At 46.0% G+C, this 27,829-nt stretch overlaps 1 protein-coding gene across 1 annotated transcript; it reads right to left on the bottom strand.

Annotated features, from left to right (window-relative positions):
* Positions 1-476: 476 nt before the first annotated feature.
* On the bottom strand, positions 477-25,887 carry LOC111872607. Its single transcript, XM_023866678.1, has 5 exons — positions 25,819-25,887; positions 16,813-16,939; positions 6,081-6,275; positions 4,248-4,364; positions 477-1,041 (listed from the first exon to the last, which is right to left on the bottom strand). The coding sequence occupies exons 2-5, from the start codon at positions 16,924-16,926 to the stop codon at positions 961-963; spliced, it is 507 nt and encodes a 168-aa protein (XP_023722446.1). The 5' UTR covers positions 16,927-16,939; positions 25,819-25,887; the 3' UTR covers positions 477-960.
* Between the last annotated feature and the right edge of the window lie 1,942 nt (positions 25,888-27,829).

Genomic DNA, 27,829 nt, shown 5'->3' with positions numbered 1-27,829 from the left:
TCTTCAGCAATCAGCAGCATCAATTCAGAACAGAATATGTGTGGTACCTGCTCACCAACATGAGAGAGAATTAAGCCTAGAGAAATTAAATAGCATTGAGACAAGGTACTATTGCACAGGCTGGCAGCTAAGCAACACAGAGACATGACACAACTAGATGGTTCACCATAACCTGACTTGCCATGTATGAACAAACTGTATGGTTGCCCATGCCCATTGCTGTTCATAGGTCACTGGTTGTTCCTGAAGATGGGGTCGGTCCCCCCCCCCCCCCCCCCCCACNTGGTTGTGTTGCGGGGGGGGGCGCCGCCCCCCCCCCCCCCCCCCCCGCTTAGTGGGATGTGGAGTCCAACTGGGTCCACTCGGCATGGTGGCCCCTGATTGGCCTATTCCCCGGGTGATTATGATGATGGAGAATTTGGTGGAATGAAGACTGGCAGCACTTGGAGAAAACCCACCCCAGTGCCACTTTGTCCACCACAAATCCCACTTGACCAGACCCGGGATCGAACCTGGGCTGCCACAGTGGGAGCCAGCAACTAACCGCTTCAGCCGAAGTCGAGGTCTTAGTGATGTATATATGAACAACCATGAGATCTGAGGTTCTCACATCAGTGACTGTGAAGTCTACTCTCCTGTCTACCGAAACACATGTCGTGACATCTCAGGAAATACAACAGTATTTATCCAGTACATCATTCCCTGATGATGGAGACAGGCCAGGTGTCCGAAACATCGGATTTCTATTCTTAACTGATGCCACTGAATGCCAGATAAGACCTTTGATTTGTTACTTTCACACATTTAAAACATAAATACAACCATTACAGAGTTGGAACTGACATGCCCCAAGCTTCATAAATATAAATTGATGATAACAAATGGCATTACAAAATAATTCCTCTGCGAACGTTATTTCATCACAAAGTCAGTCACTGAACACAGTCACCGTGTTTGTCTCTACAGCCCTGCCCCCCTGTAGGTCCGGATTGCCAAGATGGTGCTGATCAGGTAGAGGGCGGCATTCACCAGACCAATAATCTGAAATCACATGACACAACCAGCCAATCAGAATGTTTCGATAGCATCTGGATAACATAACCTGAAATGTCAGCATCTTCAATAACAGAACTAAAACTGAACCTCATCTTCAGCCAATCTGGGTTCGGCAGTGAAGCTTCTGATTTCTATTTGCAATGTATCTGGTTCAAATCTCAGCTAGGGCATTCGCAATAGGGCTAATACTGCATACTATTCACTACACACACCATCACCTCAGAGTTCAGATCTTGCCTCCAATGTCCATACTAGTGAGGGATTCAAATTTCATATTCCAATGAAATAGAGGCCATTTATTCATTTTATGGCCTATGCCCAAACTGTTCACAATTTTCCCGTGCTCTTCACAGAGTTCCAAACAGCTGTCTTTAAATTCATTTCTCAATCACAACTCAGAAAATTCTTGTTTCTTGCATCTTAATTATGTGTTCCATCCATCAGAACCTCTTTGACATGACTACTGTACCCATCCTTTGGGCACGTGGTAGCATAGTTGGTTGAGGCACTATGCTACAAGCTGGAATGACATGGGTTTGATTCCCAATGAGGTTGGATTTTTCAATTGACCTAAACCTTTCAGCCGCACTATGGCCCTAGGGTCAACTCAGCCTCTATCAGAAATGAGTACCAGGAATCTTACTGGGGAGTAAAGGGCAGTAATTATGTAAGGCTGACAACCTCACCGCCATCTGTGAGCCGAATGTCTAGAAAATGTGGGAGCCTTGACCTCTCACGACCCTGTGGGCCTTCACGGCCTGTTACAGGGATAGTTGTACCTTTTTTTTTATTGCCTATTACTGTACCAATCCTCTGAGTAAGAGTTCCTTGTTGTGTATTATCCTCTGTTCAGCCATTATTCTTTGCTGTGAGATCCAGGCACTATGCATATGCGTACATGTACTTGCAATCTGTGTTCTTTCTGTGACAGTAGGGACCATAATTAATATTACAAAACAATAAAATAAATGTCTGTGTTTAAAGGAAGGGTAAACATTTGTCTGGTAATTTTCCTATCCAGAAAGGTCTAAAACAAGGAGATGTTTTATCGCCACTCCTTTTCAACGTTGCTTTAGAGTTAGCAATTAGGAAGGTCCAGGGAAACCAGGTGGGACCGAAATTAAATTGGACACATCAGCTGTTGGTCTATGCCGATGATGTGAATCTGCCGGGTGATAATGCAGATACTATAAAGAAAAACACACAAACTTTAATTGACGCAAGTAAAGAGGCTGGTCTAGAAGTAAGCACAGCGAAAACTAAGTATATGTTACTGTCTCGTCACCAAAATGCAGGGCAAAATCATGACATAAAGATAGGTAACAGAAGTTTTGAAAATGTGGCACAGTTGAGATATTTGGGAACAACGATAACAGATCGAAACCTGATTCAGGAGGAAATTAAGAGGATACTGAACTCGGGTAATGCTTGCTACCATTCAGTCCAGAACCTTTTGTCTTCTTGTCTGTCTAAAACATAAAAATTAGAATATGCAAAACTATAATTTTGTCTGTGGTTCTGTATGGGCGTGAAACTTGGTCTCTGACATTAAGGGAGGAACACAGACTAAGGGTGTTAGAGAACAGGGTGTTGAGGAGAATATTTTGACCGAAGAGAGATGAAGTGATGGGAGGTTGGAAAAAACTGCATAATGAGGAGCTTTATAACTTGACTCTTCTCCAAGTATAATTAGAGTGATCAAGTCAAGGAGGATGAAATGGGTTAGGGCATGTAGCACACATGGCAGTGAAATGTAAGTGTTTTGGAATGATAACTTGAAAGAAAGAGACTTTTATGAAGACCTAGGCACAGATGGGAGGATATTTTGATGGATCTTCAAGAAAGAGGATGGGAGGGTGTGCGGTGGATTCATCTGGCTCAGGACAGGGACTACTGGCACACTCTTGTGAACATGACCACGAACCTTCAAATTCCATAAAAGTTAGTGAATTTGGAGGCGATGATGAACTACTAGCTTCTAGTACTGCTCCATAAAATGAGCAAATTAATTTCTTTTGAATGCACACCTCTCTATTTTTGTACAGTATATATTATTATTATTATTATTGCTAGTGGGGGGGAATAATTAGAATGACCAAGTCAAGGAGGATGAGGTGGGCAGGTCATGTAGCACGAATGGGGGAGACGAGGAATGTGTATAAGATATTGGTGGGAAAGCCAGAAGGAAAGAGACCACAGGGAAGACCAAGGCGTAGGTGGGTGGACAATATTAGAATGGATCTTAGAGAGACAGGATGGGATGGTATGGACTGGATAAATCTGGCTCAGGATAGGGACCAGTGGAGGGCTCTTGTGAACATGGTGATGAACCTTCGGGTTCCATAAAATGCTGGAAAATTCTTGAGTAGCTGCAGAATTGGCAGCTCCTCAAGAAGGGCTCAGCTCCATGAGTAAGTAAGTAAGTAAGTAAGTAAGTAAGATTGCTAGTGGGTGGGACTAAGTCCCTTGTATTGCAGCCATTTCTGGCCTATTGTACCAGCCCCAGATGATAGGTGAGGGTGATTGTGGAGCAACTGGTGGAGTGAAAATTGGCAGGGGAAACCTAAGTACATGGAGAAAACCTACCCCAGCGCCACTTTGTCCGCCATAAATCCCACTTGACCAGATCATGGATCGAACCCGGGCCGTACAGTATATATACATATATATGAGTATGCAGGAGGGCATGCGGTAGCATAGTTGGTTGAGGCACTATGCTACAAGCCTGAAGGTCGTGGGTTCAAGTCTCGATGAGGTCATTAGATTTTTTCATTTGATCTAATCCTTCCAGCCGCACTATGGCCCTGGGGTCGACTCAGCCTCTAACAGAAATGAGTACCAGGAATATTCTTGGAATGTTCTTGGGGTAAAGGGTGGCTGGCGCATAAGGCTGACAGCCTTGCCGCCATCTATGGACCTACTGTCTAGAAAATGTGGGAACCTCAACATCTCACAACCCTATGGGCCTCCATGGCCTGTTACAGGGATACCTTTACTTACTTTATATATATGCAGTTTTTATATGATTTGGCAAGTTGAAAGTATACATTGTTTCCTTATGAAAGCAAACTTGCCAAGGAATATACAAACACCTTGCTACCTCCTAAAAGCTATTTCTCTCAATCCATGGTTTGCTGTATATATACGAGAAGACAAACGGCGCATTTCAGATAACCCTGTCAAATACTTACAGCTGCTGCCATGTAGGCATTGTAGTAGTGATTCCGGTCATGATCCTTGATCTCGACCAGCAAGACAATACCTGCAGCTAGGTACAGTGCAAATCCAACGATATGATACATCACTTCCTGTAACAGAAGTACAGCGATTTATTATTGTAATCAGTGGCATTAGGTTTCAGGAGGAGCAAGACAGCCGACAAGGGGTGGTCCTCAAGCTTGGGGGTTGGGCGTGGGGCTAACAACGCCTCACTGTAAAAGGAATAATGTTACAAAGATTTTTACACACAGTGCTCAATAAAAAATTGACAGATTTTAATCATGTCAGCAGATTGTATGTTGTTTATGTGAAGATCTGAACCTTTATGTTGTTAACCCTTTGATAGTATTTGTATGCCAGACATCACGACAGAAGTCTTGAAAAATGTTAATAATCTTTTTGAGTCAAAAGCGTTTTAGGTATAAGTTACATAATCTAATAAGATAAATACTTTGTTACATAAATATTTATGTATCGCTCACAAAATGAGCACATAATATAAGACTGTGTCTATCCACACATTTTATCCATTGAAGTATGATTTGTGGTTGGTCAGTATCATCATGATGAGCACTGCAGGGTTCTGCCCTGAAGCTGGTCTACCAGACTACATGCCTCATGTTCCCGAAGACGGAGTAATCTTTACAGGATCAGGTGCTTAGTGCTTGTTGCTATGAATTCCAGAATCCCTTCATACTCCCAGCCATCCTAAGTCCTTCCATCCCATTGGTTGGTTGGTTGGTCAAAGGCAAGGAAATCGCCTTCTGTCTTTTCCTAACCTGAGGGCTGTTCAGAAAGCAACCTCTGGTGAGCTTTTAACAAAACATGCAGTGAGAAAAGGTTGTATTATATACAAAAAATACATTAGGTGTCAAAATGTACATGGCTGAGCTCAGAGGCTGTAGACTTCTTTCGCACAGGCATACAAAAACGAATTCCCTGATAAGACAAGTGCCTCGATTCTGGAGGTGACTATGTTGAGAAGTAGCCTAAGTATGTATATATTTTTGTATGTAATAAAACTTTTCTTTTCCCATTGTTTGTTTTGTTAACAGCTCAATGGAGGTTACCTTCTGAATGGCCCTCATATTTTTTCCAGTTTTGTTGGTATCCTTGTACCTCTTATATTTTGTTATGTTGTCTTGCACTGCTCTCCAAGTTTCCTTAGAGATCTGGTCTAGTCGTCTCAAAACATGCATTTGTGGTACCTATAATTTCTGAGAGTTTTCAAGGTTTGAAATATTTTTTTTATTACCATAATCAGATGTGCTTTTGATGTGCAGTTATGTAGGTTATTTTGCATTAACTCACGCTGATGTGTCAACATTTCTTTCCTAGGAGTAAAGCAGCAGGGGTATAAAGCTGATCACTCGCTTCTGTCTATTGCTGATGTTACGAACGGAGTTACGAGTATATCCCCACACTTCCACATATCCTCCTGGTGTGGAGCTTAATTAATTAAATACAGGTACAACTTTTACTTTAACTCTGTTACATCATTAATAGTGTTGTGTCTTGGTAACGTTAAGTCAGTATTCTTCTTCAGTTCTGAAATCATGTTCCATACATGAATAAAAACAGATGCTTTATTTTGTTACTTTACATCTGTTTCTATTTTTATTCTTTAATTTTATTCTGAATTATATACATTAACATGTGTGGCAAGTAATATGCAATACTGTTTACTTATAAATAGAAATCCTTGGTAAATCAGAATGAAATCTGAACAGAAAAATGTTCAGATCCCTTGGAATTTCACAGCTCTGCATATCAGGTGATATCATACAAAAAGTGTGGGTACTCACAAAGAGGGTCTTGTGTATCATGGAGGCGGAGATGAAGGACATAAGTGATGACAGCAGCAAGCAGAAGGTAGTGATGAGGAATGCTGTGGCGATCAGTAGAAAGAAGAGCACCTGAGTATAATATATCGGGTTTACTCGATATAAGTTGTTGTTAATGTAGTAAGCGATCAGTCCAACACACACAGCACCCAGGATCTGCAACAGATTGACCAGAGTCAGAGTCAGAGTCAGAGTTACTTTACAACTGTCGGTTTTACCACCAATCAGTTCATCTTGAGGCCCATGACCAGAGTTTTTTTTTTTTTTTTTGTGATTGAACTGTAGCGGTCAGAGTTCTCTCTGACCAGAAGATGGGTTTATCTCTTATGAATAGGCTCTGCATTTGTCAAGTGTATCGCACATGTATAACAGCATGTTATGGAAAATTCTCCCATTTGCACTATATACAAGTCCTCTGTCAGTCCAGGTTTTGCAAAGCAGATCATGCTTATATTACTTATCTTATGCTACAACGGCAGCTTAAGTTACCTGAACGGTCATAAGCTGGACTGCTGCCAAGTTTCACCCTCTTACATTTCCTATGTTTGGCTTCACCCATTCATGTGAATATATAAAAATTCAGTCTGTACCTCACAGGAAACACATTATGTCTCCGCTACCAAGCCCAACCGGTTAATGCTGTTTGGGGAAACAGTCGCTGTTTATTGTGCGAACCATATGGAACACATAAATACACTGTGTGTGCAGAATGTAGAGACTTTATATATAAGAATTCAGTCCGTACTTCACAGGAAACACATCACGTCTCCGCTACAGAGACCAACCGGCTAATGCTGTTTGGGGAAACAGTCACTGTTTATTGTGAGAACCATACGGAACACAAATACACTGTGTGGGTAGAATGCAGAATTTGTGAATGTTAATGCAGGTGGTACATGCAGTTACCATTGTGTTTTAAATTAATTTTTTATTTTGCGAGCAATACTCAATACTGCTGCGTTTACTTTTAATGACTGTAGAATTTAACGAAGAACTTGGGAACCTGAACTACTGATTAAATCACATTTTTGAAGTTGAATATGCATTGTTGCAGTTTACCTTAAGATATGTAAAAACGGGTACCGTCTTCTAAACTTAAGTCCTTTACCACAGTGTGTTTGCAAAATAAGTATGGTGTAACAGGGTGTATGCCAAGCACAAAAGAAAAGCAATGAAGTTTTGAGACGATGATGATGTAGGTTCATATTGTGGATTCTGCCACCGTGTTATCTCGTAGGTGGGTGCCGATGTTATGGGGAAACATCCTGCTTCATTTGGACCTAAGATGGAGGAAGTGACAGGAGGGTATGGTTAATTCACTTCATGTGTACTCTTCATCCTAAATTTTATTCAGGGTGAGCAAATCAAGTAAGCTTGCCTGAGAGGCACACACAGGACACACGAGAGAGTTTTTGTCAGAGAAGCTAAAGGGAAGAGATCACTTGGGAGACCAAGGAATGCGAGAGAGAGGATAAAACTGGCATGTGGACGGGGTTAATATGACTGAGGGTGAAGTCCAGTCCAAAAGGCTCTTGCCCCCTCCTCTATCTCTCTATGCCAAAAATAAAAAATATCACAAAACCGAAAGCCTATAAAATGTATATGTGATGACATCACCAAAAACAGTAGCGGAAACGGAAGTGGGGAACCACAGGAAACGTAACGGGGCGATAAGCTGGAGCGCTACATGTGAATTGCTTCCAGTCGCTCGACTTCAGATTCCGAAGCGGCTACTCAGTGAGCCCCCACCTGTCCTCACCCCCCAAACTCGGGACAGGTCTGTCGCTACACTGGCTTGGCCACTCCCTCTGGACTGCCGAAGAATCAAGGTTGGATTCCTGGCAAGGGCAACACAAACACCAGACCGGTTCTCGAACCCACGCCGCCTCATATCCCGCGGGTAAAGCAGCCGAGGCGCGAGGCTGACCACTCACCTCCATCTAGTGTAGAGGTGAACAATGGTGGAGCTATACCTCCAGGCCCTCGCGTCTTCATGGTGCGGTGCTTAATTAAGCATAGGGACATCATCACCTGGATTAAAAAGGAAGTGTCGCGCCAGAAGCACCACATATACCCGACCGAGCAAGTTGGCACAGCGGTAATTCAGCGGGGACACCGGCTGTTCTCATGTTTTCGTGGATTTTCTCAGCCCCTCCGGGCAAATACCAGGAAAGTACCGCGAGCCTTCCCAGTCATCCTACCATTTCTCATGAAACAAGCCACCGCCACACACACATGACCCGTTCGGTGGATCCGGGCGCGGGTGGAAGGGAGGATGGTAGTGGGCCCCTCTGGGTCAGGATAGGGACCAGTGGCGGGCTCCTGTGGACATGGTAATGAACCTCTGAGAGCGACTGTCAGCTTCTCAAGGACTCTGTCTGCCCCATGGAGTTATTAATTAAACACAGACGGGGAAGTTTGGGGGTAGACAACATTGAATAAGGCGCCATTTTCTATCTGAGGCTCCCACAGCGGCCACTGTGAAGGGAAATGCCTTCTGGGTCGTGTAGTTGTTCTTTCTGCTTGGTCCTATTCATCGATACTGAAGGCGGACGCAGTACGTCTCTCCGAAACGTCGGTGCACTTCTGCCGAATTACAGGGCTTTACATCCAAGAAGACAATGGTCTAATTAAGGGGCCATGCATAGTATTTAAGTATCATTGCATTAATGTATTTTACCTGTATACATAAGTTTCCAGCTCAGATGCAACTTATTATCTTGGCCTAACGAAACCAGCGCAACTCCGTGGAAAAATCTACACGTCGCTCTAACATGTGTAAGCATATACAGTAAACTAACGTAAATAAACACAAAAAATGTAAAGGTATCCCTGTAACAGGCCGTGGAGGCCCATAGGTTTGTGAGACGTCGAGGCTCCCACATTTCGTAGACAATCGGCTCACAGATGGCGGTGAGGTTGTCAGCCTTATGCGCCGGCCGACCTTTACCCCCAAAAAGATTCTTGGTACAAATTTCTGTTAGAGGCTGAGTCGCCCGCAGGGCCATAGTGCGGCTGGAAGGGTTAGGTCAGTTTAAAAATCCAGTGAACTTATCGGGAGTCGAATTCGCGACCTTCCAGCTTGTGGCATAGTACCAGAGACTACAGCCAACCGCTCATGCTCGTTCCTCGCTCGCGGATTTTCATACCCTGAAGATGGAGACGATTTTTTCCTCCGAAACGTCGGTTTACACAATATCTACACGGCGGAACATCCCAGAAAACGACATTCTTCAAGATAAGTTGCATCTGAGACAAGTAAATGGGGGGCAATTTCTTACATAGTCTTTAAGTTAAACTCGCCCGTCTGTGTGCGTCTTGGTGGCCTGAAGCAAACTTAGTATAGACGTCACATGCAATTTTGTAATAAATCCACGCTTCGAAACGCGTTTCCTGAATACCGATAATTGTCCCATATGGGGAACACATCCCGCAGCGATCTGGAGTCGAACTGTAGCCTCCTATAACTTTATTTTAAATTTCAGCCCCATGATATAATCACATGCCGACGCCCCAGATAGGCGCCGACACGCGCAGGGAAGTTACGACGTTGTGTCGTCACTCTTGACAGAGGAGAGAGGTCACTGGCCACCGAACTGGGTCAGTCTCTCTGGGCCCGTCCCACTGTTGCAGCATGACATTTCGCACGCACAGGGAAGCAGCAGATGGGCATGTGCCCCGTGCTGGAACATCACAGTCCTGGCGCCTACAGTAACGCCTTATAACGATCCCGAACACATGACCAACGGGGCAGAAATGTGTGTTTCGTTTCTTCCTACATCTTTCTGTCCGAAACATTTTTCGTTCCGATAAATATTTAGCGAGATGCGCGCGCAGAAACGCCTGTAGGTCGTGTTCGCCTTTCTTTTTGGCCCGAGTTTAACAAAAACCGGAACATGTCAACAGATTTTAGTAAAGCTCTTAAATACCAAATTTCAACACAATCCGCTGAATGGTTTTCGCGCAGTTACATGCGAACAGACGGATAAGTCAGGCGCCCGTTTCAACGAGGTCGCGCCAAAACCTCGCGCTCGGTTAATATACTCACGAACTTCTGTAAGAGGATTCTTTGTGTAAAGACTACACACCCTGTGACGTCAACCGGTGGCCCCCGTATACGTTACGACCCCCTCGTTAGAAGCTCTTATGGGGTGATGCGGAATATTACAATAAATTTGGCATTTGTTTTGCGTGGGTTCGAAACGTGGAGACATAACTTGAATTAAAACGCGTCTGAAAACAATTTATTCCCCGTAGGTACAGGGGGACGCAGCAATTCAGCAGTTTTGGAGGGTTGCTGTTAGCGGTGCTGCACTTTCGGGCAACACTGAAGTCCCGTCAGCGATTTGAAAGGTTAGTATGGGTGGCAAGGCGTCATTATGCAATGCGCCTGTTTCATGGCTAACGAACGCGTGGGTCTGCAGTTTGCATCACGAACTGCATTACCCCCACGTGATTAAGCAGGTGCAAGTTGCTCGCTGGTGTGAGCAGTTTGACGTGCTTCGTTTTCCAGATTTCAGCTTTTGGATTTATATCGTGCCCCTGTCACGTCTCATAATTTGATTCCCTGAAGACATTCCAGTCGGGGATCGACCCGGTGAATCTGGAAAGGAAAGCTCACGTGCCACAAAATTAGTTAACTAGTTACTTCGTCAAAAAGTTTGCTCCTACACCCACCAGATGTCACGTGTGTTCCGGCTTTCGTGTCTACAGGCTCCTTCTTCCTTCTAATTTTGTTACTGATGTTCACTAGAAGGATGTTGTGAAGTGCAGGTAGGGGACATGAATTAACACCAGGCGTGTTCATTCTTTCCCTGACTCACAAGAGACAAAATGTAGCTAAAAGAAATTTACTATTGAAAAGACCTGCATTTATGCCAACTGCATAAGCCATTTATGACATAAAATGTAGTTAATTTTAGTAGTATATTCAACCCCTCACCCCTATAATCCATTGCTGTAACAGGCCGTTGAGGCTCCCACATTTTCTAGACAATCGGCTCACAGAGAATGGCGAGTTGCGCCGGCCGCCCTTTACCCCTAGGAAGATTCCTGGTACTCATTTCTGTTAGAGGTTGAGTCGACCCCAGGGCCATAGTGCGGCTGGAAGGATTAGGTCAATTGAAAATCCTATGACATCGAGAACTGAATCCGCGACCTCCCGGCTTGTAGCACAGTGCTATGTAATCTGGTCAGCTGTGTGTAGAGCGCGGGTCAGCATCAGGCAGTGACGTCATTATGAAAACAGTACACTCAACTCTGAACACGAGGTGTGAAGTAGAATCGTCATACTGGAGGTCGCGCTGAACACGCACGAGGTTGCGTACCAGAGAGACAGTTGTGCGGAGCGTCCCACTGGATCCTGCTATTGCATACCTAACTTTATTATAAGCAGTCACTTCATGTAGGCGCGAGCTTCTGGGAAAACCCGTGACACACTGGAACATTTGATAAACTTGTATGCGCGCTGCACACTGCGTTCCCTGTCCCTTAGCACGGCTTGTGTGACTTGTCAGCGTGGTGACATGCGCATTCTAGATTTGCCTTTATCAAAACGGGGTGGGCTGGACGCAGAGAACAACTATGTGAGCGCTCGGGCACCGTACGTCTCACCCCAGCTTCAGTGTCGAGAGGTCTCGGGTTCGTATTTCGGGACGGACAACATATATCCTGACTGCGGATTCTCTTCGCTTCCTCTAAACAAACGTCAAGTTAGTTCTCCCACGCAAGTACGGCCGGTTCCTTCCAGATCTTCTCCAATTCATCATTCATCCATGATCCTACCATTCAACAACGTTGTATAGTGTGAGTCGGGCCGTGCTATAGCTCAAGTGGTTAATCGCAGGATTCCCACCGCGGCGGCCCTGGTTCCAGGTCAGGTCATGTGGGATTTGTGGTGGACAAAGTGGCACTGAGGAAGGTTTTCTCAGAGTACTTCGGTTTCCCCTACCAATTCTCATTCCACCGACTGCTTCACACTCATCTATCATCTGGGGCTGGTGCAGTAGGCCAGTTAGTTGCCGACGTACCAATTGGACTCAGTGTCACCCCCACCCCAAGAAACAAACAAAATCTATAGCAGTGTGTGTCGTAAAACATCCCCCGAAAAGGACATGCACGAAGCTTCACTTCCCCCCCCACACGATAAGGTCTGCGCCCTGTTTCATGGAGCGGGCGAATAAAACGGACTGGTTCTTGTCCTTCGGCTGTCCTTGGGGCTGTGCGCAGAATGTTTAAGTCTTTCTGATGTTTCGGCAATCGTTGTAGTTGCCAGCTTCATGGCAGCTGTAACGCTTTTCAGAACGCTGAACACCACCGCCCTACGCCACTTACCGTCGCGTACGCCGAAACTACACGGCACATGACTCGGGCAGCCACCGGCTTGGTCACAGTATAGTGTCTCTACACTGCGCGGCAACTGCACACACAGAGAGACACGTGACAGGGGCGTGGTCATATACCTCCACCCCCCCATACTTCTTTATGGTATGGTGCTTAATTACTTAGGCATAGGGACAACTTTACTTTCCTCTTTCATACTTGCTAGGTAAGATAAAGCTGTCCCTGTAACAGGTCGTAGAGGCCCTTAGGGTTGTGAGACTGTCAGCCTTACGGGCCGAAAGCCCTTTACACCCCAGTAGATTCTTGGTACTCATTTCTGTTAAGAGGCTGAGTCGACCCCAGGGCCACAGTGCGGCTGAAAGGAGTAGGTGAAGTGAAAAATCCCATTACCTCATTGGGACTCAAACCCGCGACCGTCCGGCCTAAGCCTGCCTACCGTGTCCTGCAGAGGCGCGTGCCCAGTTAGCTCTGTACAGAGTCGGTGTGTGGGTGTGCTTACATGATCCAGTGAGCTGTTTAGACGTGACATCATCGGCTGCAATAGAAACGCGTGGCGGGGAACTTGGCACGGGCCCGAGCAGCTGAACTCTCTCGTAACATAACGCAACATGCTTAAGTTGGCTTAGTGTCTGAGCAATGCAGGGTCGGGCAGGGTTTGGAAGGAGGCGGTTGTAGCCTTATCGAGGTGCTATTCCTGCATTTGTCTGCACCATGTTGCAGCCTGGAATCGAACCGAGCTCCACCCGAATATGAGTGCAGGGCGTTAAGCTCGAACTTCACCGGACAGCACACATAGAGTTCTAGAATATAACGCCGTGTTGTCCGTTGAGAGTCGAAAGAGGGACTCTGCTTGCCACCTGCTTTCACGCTGGTTTCTTGCTTTGGATTATTCTTCGACCCTGGAGGCGACATGTTCCTCCGAAACGTCGGTTGACATTCAACGGACTACACGGCGTTATATCCCAGATATATATCTTCATAACCACTGGTGTGAGAACCTCAAATACTACAAACGCAGAGTAAATATCCATATACCGAGTGGGCTTCGAACCCGGCGACCAACACAGATCAGCACCGTCAGAACGTGCAACTTAATTTTCAGCGCCATACGTGTGCGCCCAGCCCACTACTTTCCCTCTCTCACGACGAGTTTGGATATGTGGGTTAATGGCATGCTGTTTATGGTTATGGTTGGCTCTGCCTCCAGACAGCCTTACTAGGCATTCCGCACATTTCAGGCCGTCTTACCGTCAAGGTCTCGTTTCGTACTTTGAAACGTTAACATCGTCTCACAATCATTATTTGCCTTTCAACCCTTTAAAGCACAATCGTAACTATATGTACCACCCTCATTAACATTAAAACAACTCTGCATTCTGCCCACACAGTGTATTTATGTGTTCCATACGGTTCTCATAATAAACAACGACCGTTTCCCCAAACAGCATTAACCGGTTGGGCTCTGTAGCGGAGACGTAATGTGTTTCCTGTGAGGTACGGACTGAATTCTTTTATATAAAGTCTCTGTCACAGCATTAAGTAGTTGGGCTTTGTAGCGGAGATGTAACGTGCACTACTTTCCTCCGAAACATATGGCTAGAACAGGACACTGCGAAAGTCATTCGAATACAAATTTTCTGTTTTCTTTAGTTTTTTCAGTTCACACAGACAAATTCTGGAGTGCCATCTCAAATTATGACAAGACCGCTTCCTTCCAAATCTTTTCCAATTTATTATTAATAGTTACGTTTGGGTTATTCCGTTTAGTTCACTCTATATTTTATGTATTACTGAGCTGCCACCTCGACGCACGCGGAACAGGTGTTTTGTTAGCCCTGGTTCCAAGTCCCCCTCAGTAATGGGTATGACTTCCAAGTCGATGTTTTCAGCGGGCCCAGTACTTGTAATCTCCACTCACAATGTCTGATCACGCTCGGAGCTGAAGGGAGTGTTTCAATTCCGGCCGCTTGCGTTACGTCACGGGGAGAAGACTAACTATAGCAGGCAGGTCACGCACAGCAAGTGTTCCGGGTGCAAAACCCGGGGCTGGATTGTCTTCACGATGTGTCCTGGATATTAGTATTGGAGTCGAGAATTCTCAGCCCTTCGAGTGGACACCACGATGCCCGCCAATATGGCCCCAACCCCTCTACTGGACATGATGCTTAAGCAGTTGCGCCCACCTCTCGTCTTCCCATGACCCATGTTAATGTTCCGGGCGAAAGTTTTCCAAGAGATTTCCCAAACGAATTCTATATATACAGTCGTACACTCCCTCATCTCACTGCCCCACCATCACCACACACCTCCGACCAAGATCATGGGCTCAGTGACACTGTTTTTATATACGTACGTGAGAGAGTCAGTTAAGAAGTCACAAATGGAAGTAAAACATCTGTAATGGACTAATAGGTTTTCCATATGTATCACTAGATAGCAGCACAGTCCAGCTTCATGACAGTCTATGTGGCAGACGCGCATGCGCATGTTCACGAGCTGGTTTCAGTAGTCAAAATGACGACTGCTCGAGGAGTATACTATCGAAGATCAGCGTTCTGTTGTGCGTATTTTTTTGTGGGCAAACGGCCTCGATGCAAAGCATATTCATAAGTAAATGTGGAGTGTTTACGGCAGGAAGTGTTTGGCGTGTAAAGCGGTTCATAACTGGGTCGAGAAACGTGGCAAACGTTTCCTTGATGACGAAGAGGTTGAAACGGAGGTGCGGAAGTGGCTGAGATAAGTCAGAACACCTATGCTGCGGGTTCGGACGCACTTGTATAGCGATCGGACATGTGTATCAATTTTGATGGTGGATATATCGAGAAATAAATGTTCTTTTGCCAGTTCGAATATCATAAGTTTTACGTTTTATATCCATTTGTAACCTATTTACTGACTCCCCTCGTAAGTATAAAATTGTTTCTTATACCTTTTCCTGATCATCAGCGTCTTGCTTCAGCCCTTTACTGGCGTTTCGATGATCACGTTTAACAAATGGACTCATCAAATTTAAGCCTGTGGCACACGGGCGATCTACACTTGGATGTGAAGTCAGTATAAGCGGTATGAAGGTTCGGTTCCGAGCGGGGTGGGGAGGGGGGGTTGAGAAGGCTATTCATCTTCGCCCTTTCCAAACTACGGTGGGTCCCTCTGTCACCAGTCGTCACGTACCCTCAGCAAGATGTTAGCTGAATACATCCATCCGTCCTGGAAGTGAAACCCTTTAAAGCCCAGCAGTAACTATCTGTACCACTTATTTAACATAATAAAACTCTTGTTTCCTTCACACTGTGTATTTAATGTTCCGTCTGAATTTAACAATAAATAGCGAACGGAGCACATATATGCAGCGTGGGCAAACACGCAGAGTTTCTGGATAACAGAGCAGATGGGAGATATAGTTACCGCTGTGCTTCAAAGGTTCAAGCCCTACTTTATATCTGAAGGGGCACGTATTCATCACTCTGCTGCCGACTCACTGGCTCAGCGGAATCCCAGAAGAAGACGCGGTGCTGCTTACGGTGTTCACTCCCCTTTCTTTTCCATTTCATAATGCGAGCGTGCAGAAATAACGGACACGTCAGTTCTCTAAAAGGAAGAAACTTCATTTCTCGACCTTCAACAGTTCAATTTAATGCGTCACAGAAATCGATATTGGCGACTTTCTCCCCCACTTTGCAGGGACTTGAGAAGTCGCCATGTTCCTAATAGATAAAACATTAACAGGAGAACGCAAGTTCTAATTTGGAGAAGTGGCTTCTTGCCGAGCATTTCAGCTTTCGCACAATTCCGTCACTTGAAATATACAGGGGAGTACCTGGAGCAGAACACTTCGGTGTCCGTCCGGCACATTGATAAGAGTTCGAGGCCCTGAACCTGACAAGTACAAAACTAGGCAGCATACGAACCGCACTCATGCGTTTTTAAGAGAACTGAAACATTTGGCCTGACGGGATTGTGAGACAGAACTTTGGATGATTCTCAGTGGTCAAAAGGTACACGATTATACGACAAAGTGACTTTAACATACGGGATGCTGATTTCCTACATCAACTTTGGGATTAGAAGCCAAGATGAAGAGTAGGTATAGCAGCGAATATGGGAAGAAAGAAAGAAGGTAAAGAAGCGGGAGAGAGAGAGAGAGTAAGAAAGAGCAGAACAACTGTAAGAGATGGAATATGCAGAAGGAAAAAGTCGACGAAACATAACGAGGTGAAAGAAACGATGAACTAGGGGTGGAGATGGGAGAAGCAAAAGGAAATAAAAAATAGGATAGGAGGAGGATAATAAGCAGAAGAAGCCATGGTTGTCTCACGGCTTGCTTTACTTCCCACGAGCAGCGTCACCATACCGTCTGCGCCAGTTTCAGCAGTCCCGCGGCGGTCTTAAGGTAGCCAGTATTCAGGATGATGGCAGTCGAAGTGGTGGTCGTAGTGGTCCTGGTGATCGTCACGGAATGCGACATCTTGCCAAATCACCTGTAACAAATAACAACAGAAAGTCATAATACATCCAATAACTCAACACTTTCAAGCCTGAAGCCCCATCTGAATAGCAGATATATCCAAATCCAGTTCGTACCTCACAAGAAACACATTAGTCTCCATAACAGAGCCCAGCCGGTTAATGCAGTTTGCGGAAACAGTCGCTGTTTATTGTGAGAACCATACGGAACACATAAATACACTGTGTGGGCAGAATGCAGAGACTATAAGAATGCAGTCCGTACCTCACAGGAAACACACTACGTCTCCGCTACAGAGCCCAGCCGGTTAATGCAGTTTGGGGAAACAGTCGCTGTTTATTGTGAGAACCATACGGAACACATAAATACACTGTGTGGGCAGAATGCAGAGACTATAAGAATGCAGTCCGTACCTCACAAGAAACACATTAGTCTCCACAACAGAGCCCAACCGGTTAATGCAGTTGGGGAAATAGTCGCTGTTGTAGGGTCGCATCGACTGCGAAACAGCGCCGTAACGTCACAGGAAATTTTCTGGCGACTGTGAGGGAGAAATGTGAGTGAAATCCGGCATCATGAATTGTATCAGAACGTGCGTGATGAAGGAGCAATGGCGAGCTACACTCGTATTGGGAAGCAGCTCGGTTCCAATCTCGGCCAGGACACCTGCTACTCTGACTGAGGTTTTCCTCGGGCTCTTCAGGAAAATTGAAGAAAAGCACCTCTATTAAGCGACGACCGCATCCTTCCAAATCCTTCCCAATTCATCATTCAACTATCACACCTTCATGGGGGACACATGGGTGGCCAAACTTGCTGAACGTCGGAGCCGCACATGACAAAGTTTGGCAGCTGCTGACAGGCGTGGATTGGCCGGTGCAGTTGTTCAGGTACAGGTTTTCCACGCGGCGGGTTTCGTGTGTTCAATCCATTGGCATAAAAAAGGACCAGCAAATATTTTCCTTTCCGCCACCAGCACTCACGGCACAGAAGAGCGACATGTGACTCGCGAGCCATAGTCTGGCTTGTGAAATAATCCACAATAAATCCATCGTCCGTATCGGACTTCGCCACGGTGGACGTGTCGTCCCAGTTCTGTTTGCATGTTCTGGCCCGAAGGCCAACTGACATGTGTATAACAGTGATAGCATTATGACGTAATTGGGGTCAAAGCCATAACAGGAGTTTGTATCCACAGCCTGACGTCATCTTGCTAAATAAATGCTATGGGAAATGTAGCAGTGAATGAGGCCAAACCGCACTTTGATGCACCATGTCCTACGTAGTCTGGAAGAGGTATTTGGGCTGGTTTCCGATATAAATATAGTGATTGTAACGCCGTGGCGGCAGGGGGGCGTGGAGGGATCCCTCGCTGCCGCCACTTGTAACGTCCCGGCGACGGGGGTGGATTGGTTGTCCACCGCTGTCGCCACTTGTAACGCCGTGGTGCAGGGGGGGCGTGCAGGTACCCCTCCTTGCTACCACAGCTTACGCTGTAAGGAGTTAACACCATAATCCTAGCTTACCCTCAGCTAGGATTCTCCTGTTCGGGGCTTCCTTCTCTCACGTAAAGCTGCCACCATCTGTCCTCTCTATTGTGGGAACTACCCCCTTACATATTGTCATAGCTCCCTCTTGATAACTCCCCATCTAGTCTGCAGGTAGCCTCCTATTGGGTGATACCGCTAACCTCTCTGTCCCTGTTTGTCTTTCTTTGCCTTCGGCTGCTACTGCTGCCTGTGTCAGTTCAGCCCTCGCTTGGGTCAGGATTGCTCGGGATCGGTCGTGGGAAAGTTGATTATTGAGGTGTAAATCACAATCCCGGTACAACCTACTCTAACTACCCTGGTCTATTTACATTGATAGTTACCGTATTTACAATATTTACATTATTACAAGGCCGACTTTCAGTCGGGTCTACATAGGCTTCACTTCACGCTACACTAGGAACCTCCCCTTCGGGGGTGTAAAACTGGAGTCTCTCTCTCTCTTCGACTATAGGCAAGTATTAATCGTTCCATGTGATCCTGTTTCCCTACTATTCATTAGATACGATTACACTATCCTTCGTAAAGTTTCACTCTTAACATGATCTACCCTTAGTTATACATATTGAAACCCACATACTATATTTATCACTACACGCTAACCATAACCTTGACACATACACTATACAACCCTTATTGCCTGACTAACATCCTAGGCCATTACATGTTACATGATTCTAGTATCCTCCCCGAAGGGCTCGCCGGGCACACTGGAGTTTGCTCATTGAAATCACTCAACAACACTTTTATCAACAATACTATTAAACAACATGGCTGATATGCGTAAACGTGACTTACTTAAGATGAAAGACGTAGGGCCACTTCCTCCACTCGTAAGGCCCATATTGCCTAGAGCCTCCGGCTGACAACTCAATATTCTGTTTAAGATCAGATCCCAAGTCTCCTAAATTCAGTAATTTATATTTTCAATTTGCTAATTCGGCTGTTGACGACAGAGGGTAGTTAACTCCTCCCTTTTGTTCTCAATTCCCAACGTTATATTCTCCCCTGTGGCTGGGGGGGTGGGGCCCGTGGTCCTCTCTGCTGCTTATGCGGTAATATTACGATACTCCCGTGGCCTCGTTAGCGAGCTTCTTACTTATGTGATTACGCATAAATGCTGATCATCAACATTCTTAACCTAGTTGCCTGTCCAGGTGTTGTCATACTAATGTAATGACTGTAAAACACTTTTCGCAAGTCTCGAACATTTAGGTAAGGGCTTAAATTTCCAATCTCAAATTTGAGACACTATAGTGATCAGGCCGATATGTAATGTCTCGGCCTCCCCTAGTCACTTTTGCAATAATCTGCCTGGTTAATCCTTTTAATCAATAGTGGTAACTATAGGTACCACCTGCTTTATCATTAGAAGGCTGCATTCTGCCCACGCAGTGTACTTATGTGTTCCATATGATTCTCACAATAAACAGCGGTTATTTCCCTAAACAGCATTAACCGGTTCGTCTCTGTAGCGGAGACGTAATGTGTTTTCTGTGAGGTACGGGCCGAATTCTTATATATAAAGTCTCTGCATTCTGCCCACACAGTGTATTTATGTGTTCCGTATGGTTCTCACAAGAAACAGCAACTGTTTCCCCCAACAGCATTAACCGACTGGGCTCTGTAGCGGAGACGTAATGTGTTTCCTGTGATGTACGAACTGAATTCTTATATATAAAGTCTCTGCATTCTGCTCACACAGTGTACTTGTGTGTTCCGTATGGTTCTCACAATAAACAGCTATTGCTTCACCCAACAGCATTAACCTGCTGGTCTCTTTAGCGGAAACGTGACGTGAGGTACGAACTGGATTGTTATATATTTACATGGGCTTCCAAGATTCTGACGGTTACATAAAACTCCGTTGTTAAGTTTATAAGCTTTGTCCTCGGGCCTTCTGTGTTAAAAGCGTAAAGACTGAAATACACAAACTATAATTTTACCGAACTGTGAAATGTAGTGTCACCATAAAAACCACAGACTGTGTATGTGTGTGAGGAGGGTGCCAGGGACAACATTTGGACTAAAGGAGGGGGGAAATGACAGGAGGATGGAGAGAACTGCATAATGAGGAACTTCATAATCTGTACTCTTCACGAAATATTATTAGGGTGATCAGAATCAATGATGATGAGATTGGGAATGTAGCACGCATGCGAGTGATGAGAAATGCATACAAAATTTTACTATGAAAACCCGAAGAGCCCGACTGGGGCATTTACGCATAGACGGGAGGAAAATATTCGAACAGGTCTTAAGGAAACAGGTTGCGATGCTGGGTGGATTCATGTGGATCAGGACAGAGGCCAACTGCGGGCTCTTGTGAACGCTGTAATGAACCTTCGGGTTCTAGAGAATACGGGGGAATTTGACTAGCTGAGATACTATTAGCTTTTCTAGGAGGGCCCACCATGGCACTACTTCACAAGCAACGCCGTTTGAAATGAAGTTGCTACTTTAAATAATTCCAACATGGCGGGTCTCAGAATCTTCGACGTGGTCAAGTCAATGATAATGGAAGTCCGTGGTATACAAGCGCCGTTATGCGAATTCAGTTGAAGTCAATTTTGTCTGAGATACGAAACCAACATGGCAACCTCCTGAGGCCAGCAACGGTCCTGTTACCAATTAGCTTTCGGCAAGGCGACAGAAGCGAATTCTGGTGGTACTGTTATCAAACAATTGGCGTACCTTCTGGTATTCTGGGGTAGTGTGGCACGCGGTTATCAACGCTAACAATGAAACAAACTGCTTCCATCTTCAGGGCAGAAGTCTCCAGCTAGAGGTAAAGTCTATGGAATAGAATGGAGCTCTGAACTCGGGCCAGACATGTTCCAAGTGACGCAGTTCGACCCGCAGTCTCTTCGGCCCCTCTCTGTCACAAGGCAATCACGTTTCCCCACGAGACTCACCACCGCATAGAGAATACTGGGTTAAGGCCGGACTGTTTTGTTACAAGGCTGACGGTGTCGAAGTATGTCTGCACACCCACACACAGGACACTGAACAGCTACTAGGAGGCAATGGAGGTACAGATCCACGCACTAACCTCGGCACTACATGGAAATTTCACGCCCTCTGCCGCTTGACCCCCGGGGAGAGAGCCCGTGGGGGTCTGGACGCTGTGGAGAGGAGAGAAATATCTTGCTCCTATCGGGCACCGAAACATCCCGTAGCCCCTCGTGAAAATATGTGGAGTGTAGTGCAGATGGGCACTCCGAAGGAACACGTACACAATAATGGTCTTACCAGGGCCTTGCGGGTCATGAGGTGATGTTAAGGTGGATCTTAAAGAAGCTTACTGTCATCTGGAACGTACCGCCGTGTAGTTTTGTTGGTATGTAACAGCGTTTCGGATGAAGCCTGCTGCCACCGTCTTCAGAACAGAATAAAAAAACAACACTGAAGATGAAAGCAGCAGAAGCATCGTTACCTAGCAACCTTGCCACCGACGCGACAACCTTGAATCTCACAAGGATTGAACTGGCTCACGACAGAGATCAGTGGCGGGTTCCTGTTAACATGGAAACAGGATCCACACGAGGCGAGGCATTTCCTGACCAGCTGGGTGACTATCAGCTTCTATAGAAAAGAATTTGTTCCTTTGAGTTAATAGATTCTGTAGCCTAATCCCTTACTGTGTCTGTCCTATCTGCACGGGGGCAGGACGCCTGTCGTGAACCCATGACGTGCGTCGCAGTTGTACAACTGACAGTCCTGTCTTCGAACTCAGTGATAACGTTACGCTGACACGGGCCCTCGAGGCTGGTTGTCGCTCCTGTTTCATTTTGCCAAAGTACACGGTTCGAATCTAGAGCAGGTCTCTCCAGGCAGATGTTGAGACTTCGAAAAGTACATCCCACACAAGATATGTATGAGCCCAAGAAGCAACCGTCTTCACAACATACGCAATCACACTCATTCTGCCGAGCAGGCTGGCGCAGCGGTAAGGCTTGAGACTGATTCCGGAGGTACTCGGGACGTTGGCTCTCCTGGACAGGCCACTTCGCTTCCTTCCAGATCCTTTGCAGTTCATCAGTCAGCGTACCATTCAACGCTATATACGAGTGTTGATTCAGCATCATGAAATCGACCAAAATAATAATACAGAATTTAATTGTTGCATGCTATTTTTAACGAAACTGGCCGCGTCGCACTGTTGCGGACATCGGCGTGATTGTTGGTGGCTTAGAGTAAACAGGTACAAAGAAATGCGCTGACTGTTACAGACAACTTCCGTCTGATAGTAGCAAAATCTAACACGGAAAGATGTACGCCGTGAGGCTGTGTAAACACGGATTTGTGGCTTGAAAACGACGCAAAAGTGTTGAACGGGATATCGCTATATCGGGCGGCGCCACACGTACAGTTGTAACTCTTCTGCAGGAAAAGAGCAGATTTCCCGAGGTTCGGATTTGCCTCGCTTGACGCGCATCTCTTGCAAGTAAACAGTTACATGTTTTAGAAACAAAACTACTGCAAATGCATGAACAGGCGTATTTAATGTGATTCGCAGTCGTTCCAGCGGCAGACGCACTTCTAGACTCCTCTTTCTTCTTCTTCTTCTTCTTCTTCTTCTTGTTTTCTCACACAAACTCCGTGGAGTCGAGTCCTCGGGAAGCCGTCAGTCGCTCGGTTACTTATGTTTTCTAACAATTAACGCAACCCGAAGGCTCCCCATGAGCCAGCCACTGAGACCTATCTTGGGCCACATCAGACCACTCCATACCTCAGGCTATTTATCTAAGATCCATTTTTAGTCTACTTTCTTTATTTTTAAATATAAAAGGAGGCTTATAAAATCACTTTGCTGTCTGTGTATGTACCCCCACCTATGAAATCGCCTTGCCGCCTGTGCGCCCCCCCCCCCATTTTTTTCTTTTCCTATTCTGTCCGTGTCGTGTCAAGGAAAGTAGGCGATTAGGTCTTCCCAGAACTTCTTGAAATATTATCCTCCACTTAGCCTAGGTCCTCCTGAAAGGTGAAGCTATCGTTGTAACAGGCTGTGGAGGCCCACAGGGTTGTGAGAAGTCGAGGCTCCCACATTTTCTCTATACAGTCGGCTCACAGATGACGGTGAGGTTGTCAGCCTTACGCACCGGTCGCCCTTTACCCCCAGGAAGATTCCTGATACTCATTTCTGTTAGAGGTTGAGTCGGAGGGACAGACATGAGGCGGCCGAACTTAAACCAATTCCTCCGCTTGGCAACAGCAATGCGGTGCGCTGAATGCAAGTCAGAAGACACCGTGGACCAACTGCAGGTCATTAAGTGCTCTTCAGATCGCTGAATTAGCTCCGCTACCTTTACCACCTGCACTCGTCAGATGCCGTTCCGAGAGAGTAGGTGATCCGTCCACCTCTTTCGGAGACTTGTTTCCACCCTTAATTAATTAAGCACCCGGTCATGAAGCCACAGGGGAGCGGCGAAACAGCCGTCATTCTAGATGGCACTAGATGGGGGTGAGCGGACAGCTTGACGCCCGGGCCGCTTTACTCCCGGGGAAACAGCCTCCAATACTCACTGTATAGGATGATGGTTAGGTCTCGGAGCTGGTCTAAACGTAATGTAGGGGAAAATGTCCTCTTTCCCTGCTGTGAATTGGAGCGTGGTCGCTACACTGACTACTCTATCTTCCCCAGGGTTAACGCGGCCGAGGCATGAGGCTGACCACTCACCCCCATCTAGTGTCCAGGTTAATAATGAGTAGCTATACCGCCACTCCCCCCATACGAGATTCATCACATGCTGACACCTACTGTTTGGGCTGTCTGACGGCGGAATGGGCCCCTAAGTTTCGGTGTCTGTGCGCAATCGGTTTCCATTCTGTTCTGATAGATTTGCGTGAGCAAGCTGCCGATCAGAAGGCACCAACAAATCCCGCGAAACAATGCGCAGGTGGCGCGTACCGGAAACCGAGTCATGAAGTGTGACTTTTGTGTGTGTGGGTGGGTCTAAATCCGACACAGTGGCTGACCAACCGCCTCTTCGGGGGCGTCCACTTGCGGTTGTTCGGCGCTTCTTTCGCCATCCTTCGCTCACCGTTTCAGTAGTTCATGGCGGTCCAATGTATCCACACAAAACTGGTTCGGAGTTTCAGAAATGAATCGCTAAAATCTGTTTCCATCCGGTTACATTACTCAGCTGGAAAGGAAAACCTAATACAAGCCCCAACCAACTGGCGGGCCTCTGCCGTCAAAGTATGACAATGGGTTAGTGCATTTTATGTTGATTAGACCTGTGAATAATCGAGGTAAAGGTAAAGTTGTCCCCGTGCCATGAAGGCGTATGGGGGAGTGGATGTACAGAGCTACAGTTTCTTGGCCTCGGCACTAGCTGGATGTGAGTTCGAGTCCCGGTAGGGTCAAGAATTTTCTCTTCTCCATGTCGTCCAGACCGGCTCTGGGGTACATCCAATCGCTATCAGCGGCTTTTTCCCTGGGGGTAAAGCGGCCGGGGCGTAAAACTGACCACTCACCTCCAGCTAGTACAGCGATAGAGTTAAAAAAATGTGGATCTGTACTTCCACTCCCCCCATACGCTTGTGAATACTCGAGTCAACATGAAAACTATTAAGAGCCCTACTTCTGGGATGTGACGCCGTGTAATCGGGTATAACTCTGGCCCAGCTTTCAGGTGAAGACGGAGACAGAATCAAGTCTCCGAAACGTCGTTTTAAATAAAAATACAAGACGATGGACAATGCCCAAAAACTGAATTATTGTAATAACTACCAGTTTATAAGCAAATTTCTACGGTATGGCGTAACAGCCGCGAGCTTTGCGCCTGCGCCGTTAGAGCTACCCCCGTGACAACTTCCAAGGTTCATAAAGTTGTCCATTGCACCACGCCATGAAGACGTATAGGGGAGTGGTGGTATAGCTCCACGCCTACTTAACCTGAGCAACAGATGCAAGGATATGGCTAGCGTCGCGCCCCGGCCGCTCTATCGCCGGTGGGTGGGGCCCCAGAGTCGAGCGGGACGCGGGAGACGAGAATATTGTTCTTGACGGGAAACGAACCCCGATTCCTCGGTTGCAAATCCCATAGCGTAGTCGTTATACTGAGCTACCCCGGAGATAGCGAAGAGAATCAATATGGACTCCAGGAATCTTTCGTATTGGCCCTGCCCGTTACACTTCATGGGAAAGCAAGGCAGAGCACTAACACTACACAACTGTTCCGAGGTAGAACTATACACACTTGGGGTTGTCACGGCCGTGTACGTTGTGACGCTGTTTCTTACTCCTCTGCCCTGGTTCCTCACAAGCGGTGGTCGTGATATACCAGACTACATGGCGTCATTTTCCACCCACAAATTAGGAAGGCACAAAGTTACAAACCTGCTAAGAGCTGCGAAGCGACACAACCTCACCGACACTCCAACACCGAGTAAGTCGCCACTCCCCAACGCTCAACCACCGACGCCGGCCGTGGTCCCCCCCCCCCGACAGAGCACGGCGGCCGGCCATTGGGGCATCTGTAGAGTAGAGGGGAAGCAAACAACAACACGCGGGGTCCTTTTCGTGGCTGACAGAAAGTTGCTGGGTCACGTACCGACAGGTACCGTGCTTAACCATCTCTAGAGGCAACAGGAATTGCCATGTTGGAGATCAGGACTTTGGCTTCTCACGGCCCTGTTGGAATTCACCCGACGTTTAGGAGGGAAATATTGGCTCCATCTTCCAAATCGAAAAGCCATTCAAACAAAAACTAACAGAGGCAGATGACATACTCAGCGGACACCCTGAAGATGGAAGCAATTATGTTCCTGCCTTGCGTCGGGCTCTCGCCGAATTGCTGGGATTTACAACACAGAGGACTGTACTGTACCTAGTTACCGCCATAAGAACCGCACGTTGTATTCTGAGCACACTGATTTAGGATAAAGAAATCTGTGGAGCAGGGTCCTTCTAGAGAAGCTGACAGTTAGCTATTCAAGAAATTTTCTGGCACATACAGAACCCAAATATTAATTAATTTTGTTCCAGAAGAAGCTGCTACTGGAACATGCTGTCCACCTTCATATCCTGAACATAAATTATTATTAGTTACTATAGGATTCTGACGATGGAGTATAACACACTGATATGTTGGGTTTTTGGACTTTATCCATCGTCCTGGTTTTTAAGATNGGACCCAACTGAATAGGTGTTTTCCTTCACCTGAGGACGGAAACAGATCCAGTTTCCGAAACGTCGTGTTTTTATTTGTTATCTTAAAAACCAGGACGATGGATAAAGTCCAAAAACCCAACATATCAGTGAATAAATTATTATTATTATCCACCCACCTGCACTTCGAGTCTTCCAATTGCATGAGAGCATCACTTGATTATTTCGGGTGGGGGGGGGCGACCAGAATTAGCTTACAAAACTATTACTACTTAGGAACACATTTACAAATCACTCTAGAATTGCAGGTATCTACTGATATATACAGGGCATAAATAATTTTAATGTCAACTATTAATATCTGGTACAGTTCTTTATTTTTGATTTTGATTGTTTTTCCAAGAATTGATGGGGATAGCAGGTCTCCCTTTGTCAATGTTCAGCTGGTGGTCTCTTTATGTTTTGTGACCAAAAGGCCGCCTCTGTGGTCTAGCCATCAAGAGTTCCTGGCTACAGATCCAGCGGTCCGGGTTTGATTCCCGGCGCTACCAGATTTTCTGAGAACTAGTGGGCCTGGAAAGGGGTCCACTCAGCCTCGTGAGGATAATTGAGGAGCTATTTCAAGGAAATAGCGGTTCTGGTCTAGAAAGCCGAAATTAACAGCCGTGGGGATCCGTTGTGCTGACCACGCGATATCCTATATCCACAAAAGCTGACATTCGTCGACAAGCGGCGATCGCTCGGTGTGTATAGTTCGCTTGCAGATCTACAGGCCACGGTGTTAGTTATTGTCTTGTCTGTGCAATGCATGTTTCACCTTCAGTAAAGCAGATGCAGTTAAGTTCACAGATGATGGAGGCAACATTTATTCAGATTGAGGGGCATATGGTGAGAAAAGGTCTGAAACCATCCTCCATTTCAGTACCTTGAAGAAGGGCTTGATTATGTAACTGTCCAATATTGTATCTATAAGTATCTAGTGTGTATCAAATCTAAGATCCGTTTTAATATTATCTTCCCATCTACATGTTGGTGTCTCATATTTGTCTCAATCCTAATGTCTCCTATGCAGAGTACTTCTCATTTAATCACACTAATAATGTTTGGTGGAAGAATACAGATTATGAGCCTCGTCGTTTTAGAATATGAAGTATCTTTGATGCCACAAATACTTTTGTTCCATTCTGTGTTATAATTTTAGATCCATCAATAGGTGCCACTAGTGTTGCTCCCACCTCAC

Source organism: Cryptotermes secundus, unplaced genomic scaffold (genome assembly GCF_002891405.2).
Source record: "Cryptotermes secundus unplaced genomic scaffold, Csec_1.0 scaffold1928, whole genome shotgun sequence".
NCBI classification, from domain to species: Eukaryota; Metazoa; Arthropoda; class Insecta; order Blattodea; family Kalotermitidae; genus Cryptotermes; species Cryptotermes secundus.
The sequence above is the reverse complement of the archived record's forward strand: the minus strand, read 5'-3'. Positions and strand labels throughout refer to the sequence as shown.

What these genes read in the sequence shown, in the direction of transcription:
- LOC111872607 (XM_023866678.1), bottom strand. Translation starts at nt 16,926, where the DNA reads ATGTCGCATTCCGTGACGATCACCAGGACCACTACGACCACCACTTCG. An exon ending in TGATACACAAGACCCTCTTT is followed by an intron (nt 4,365 to 6,080) that starts GTGAGTACCCAC and finishes CTTCTGTTACAG; the next exon opens with GAAGTGATGTATCATATCGT. An exon ending in ATGCCTACATGGCAGCAGCT is followed by an intron (nt 1,042 to 4,247) that starts GTAAGTATTTGA and finishes ATGTGATTTCAG; the next exon opens with ATTATTGGTCTGGTGAATGC.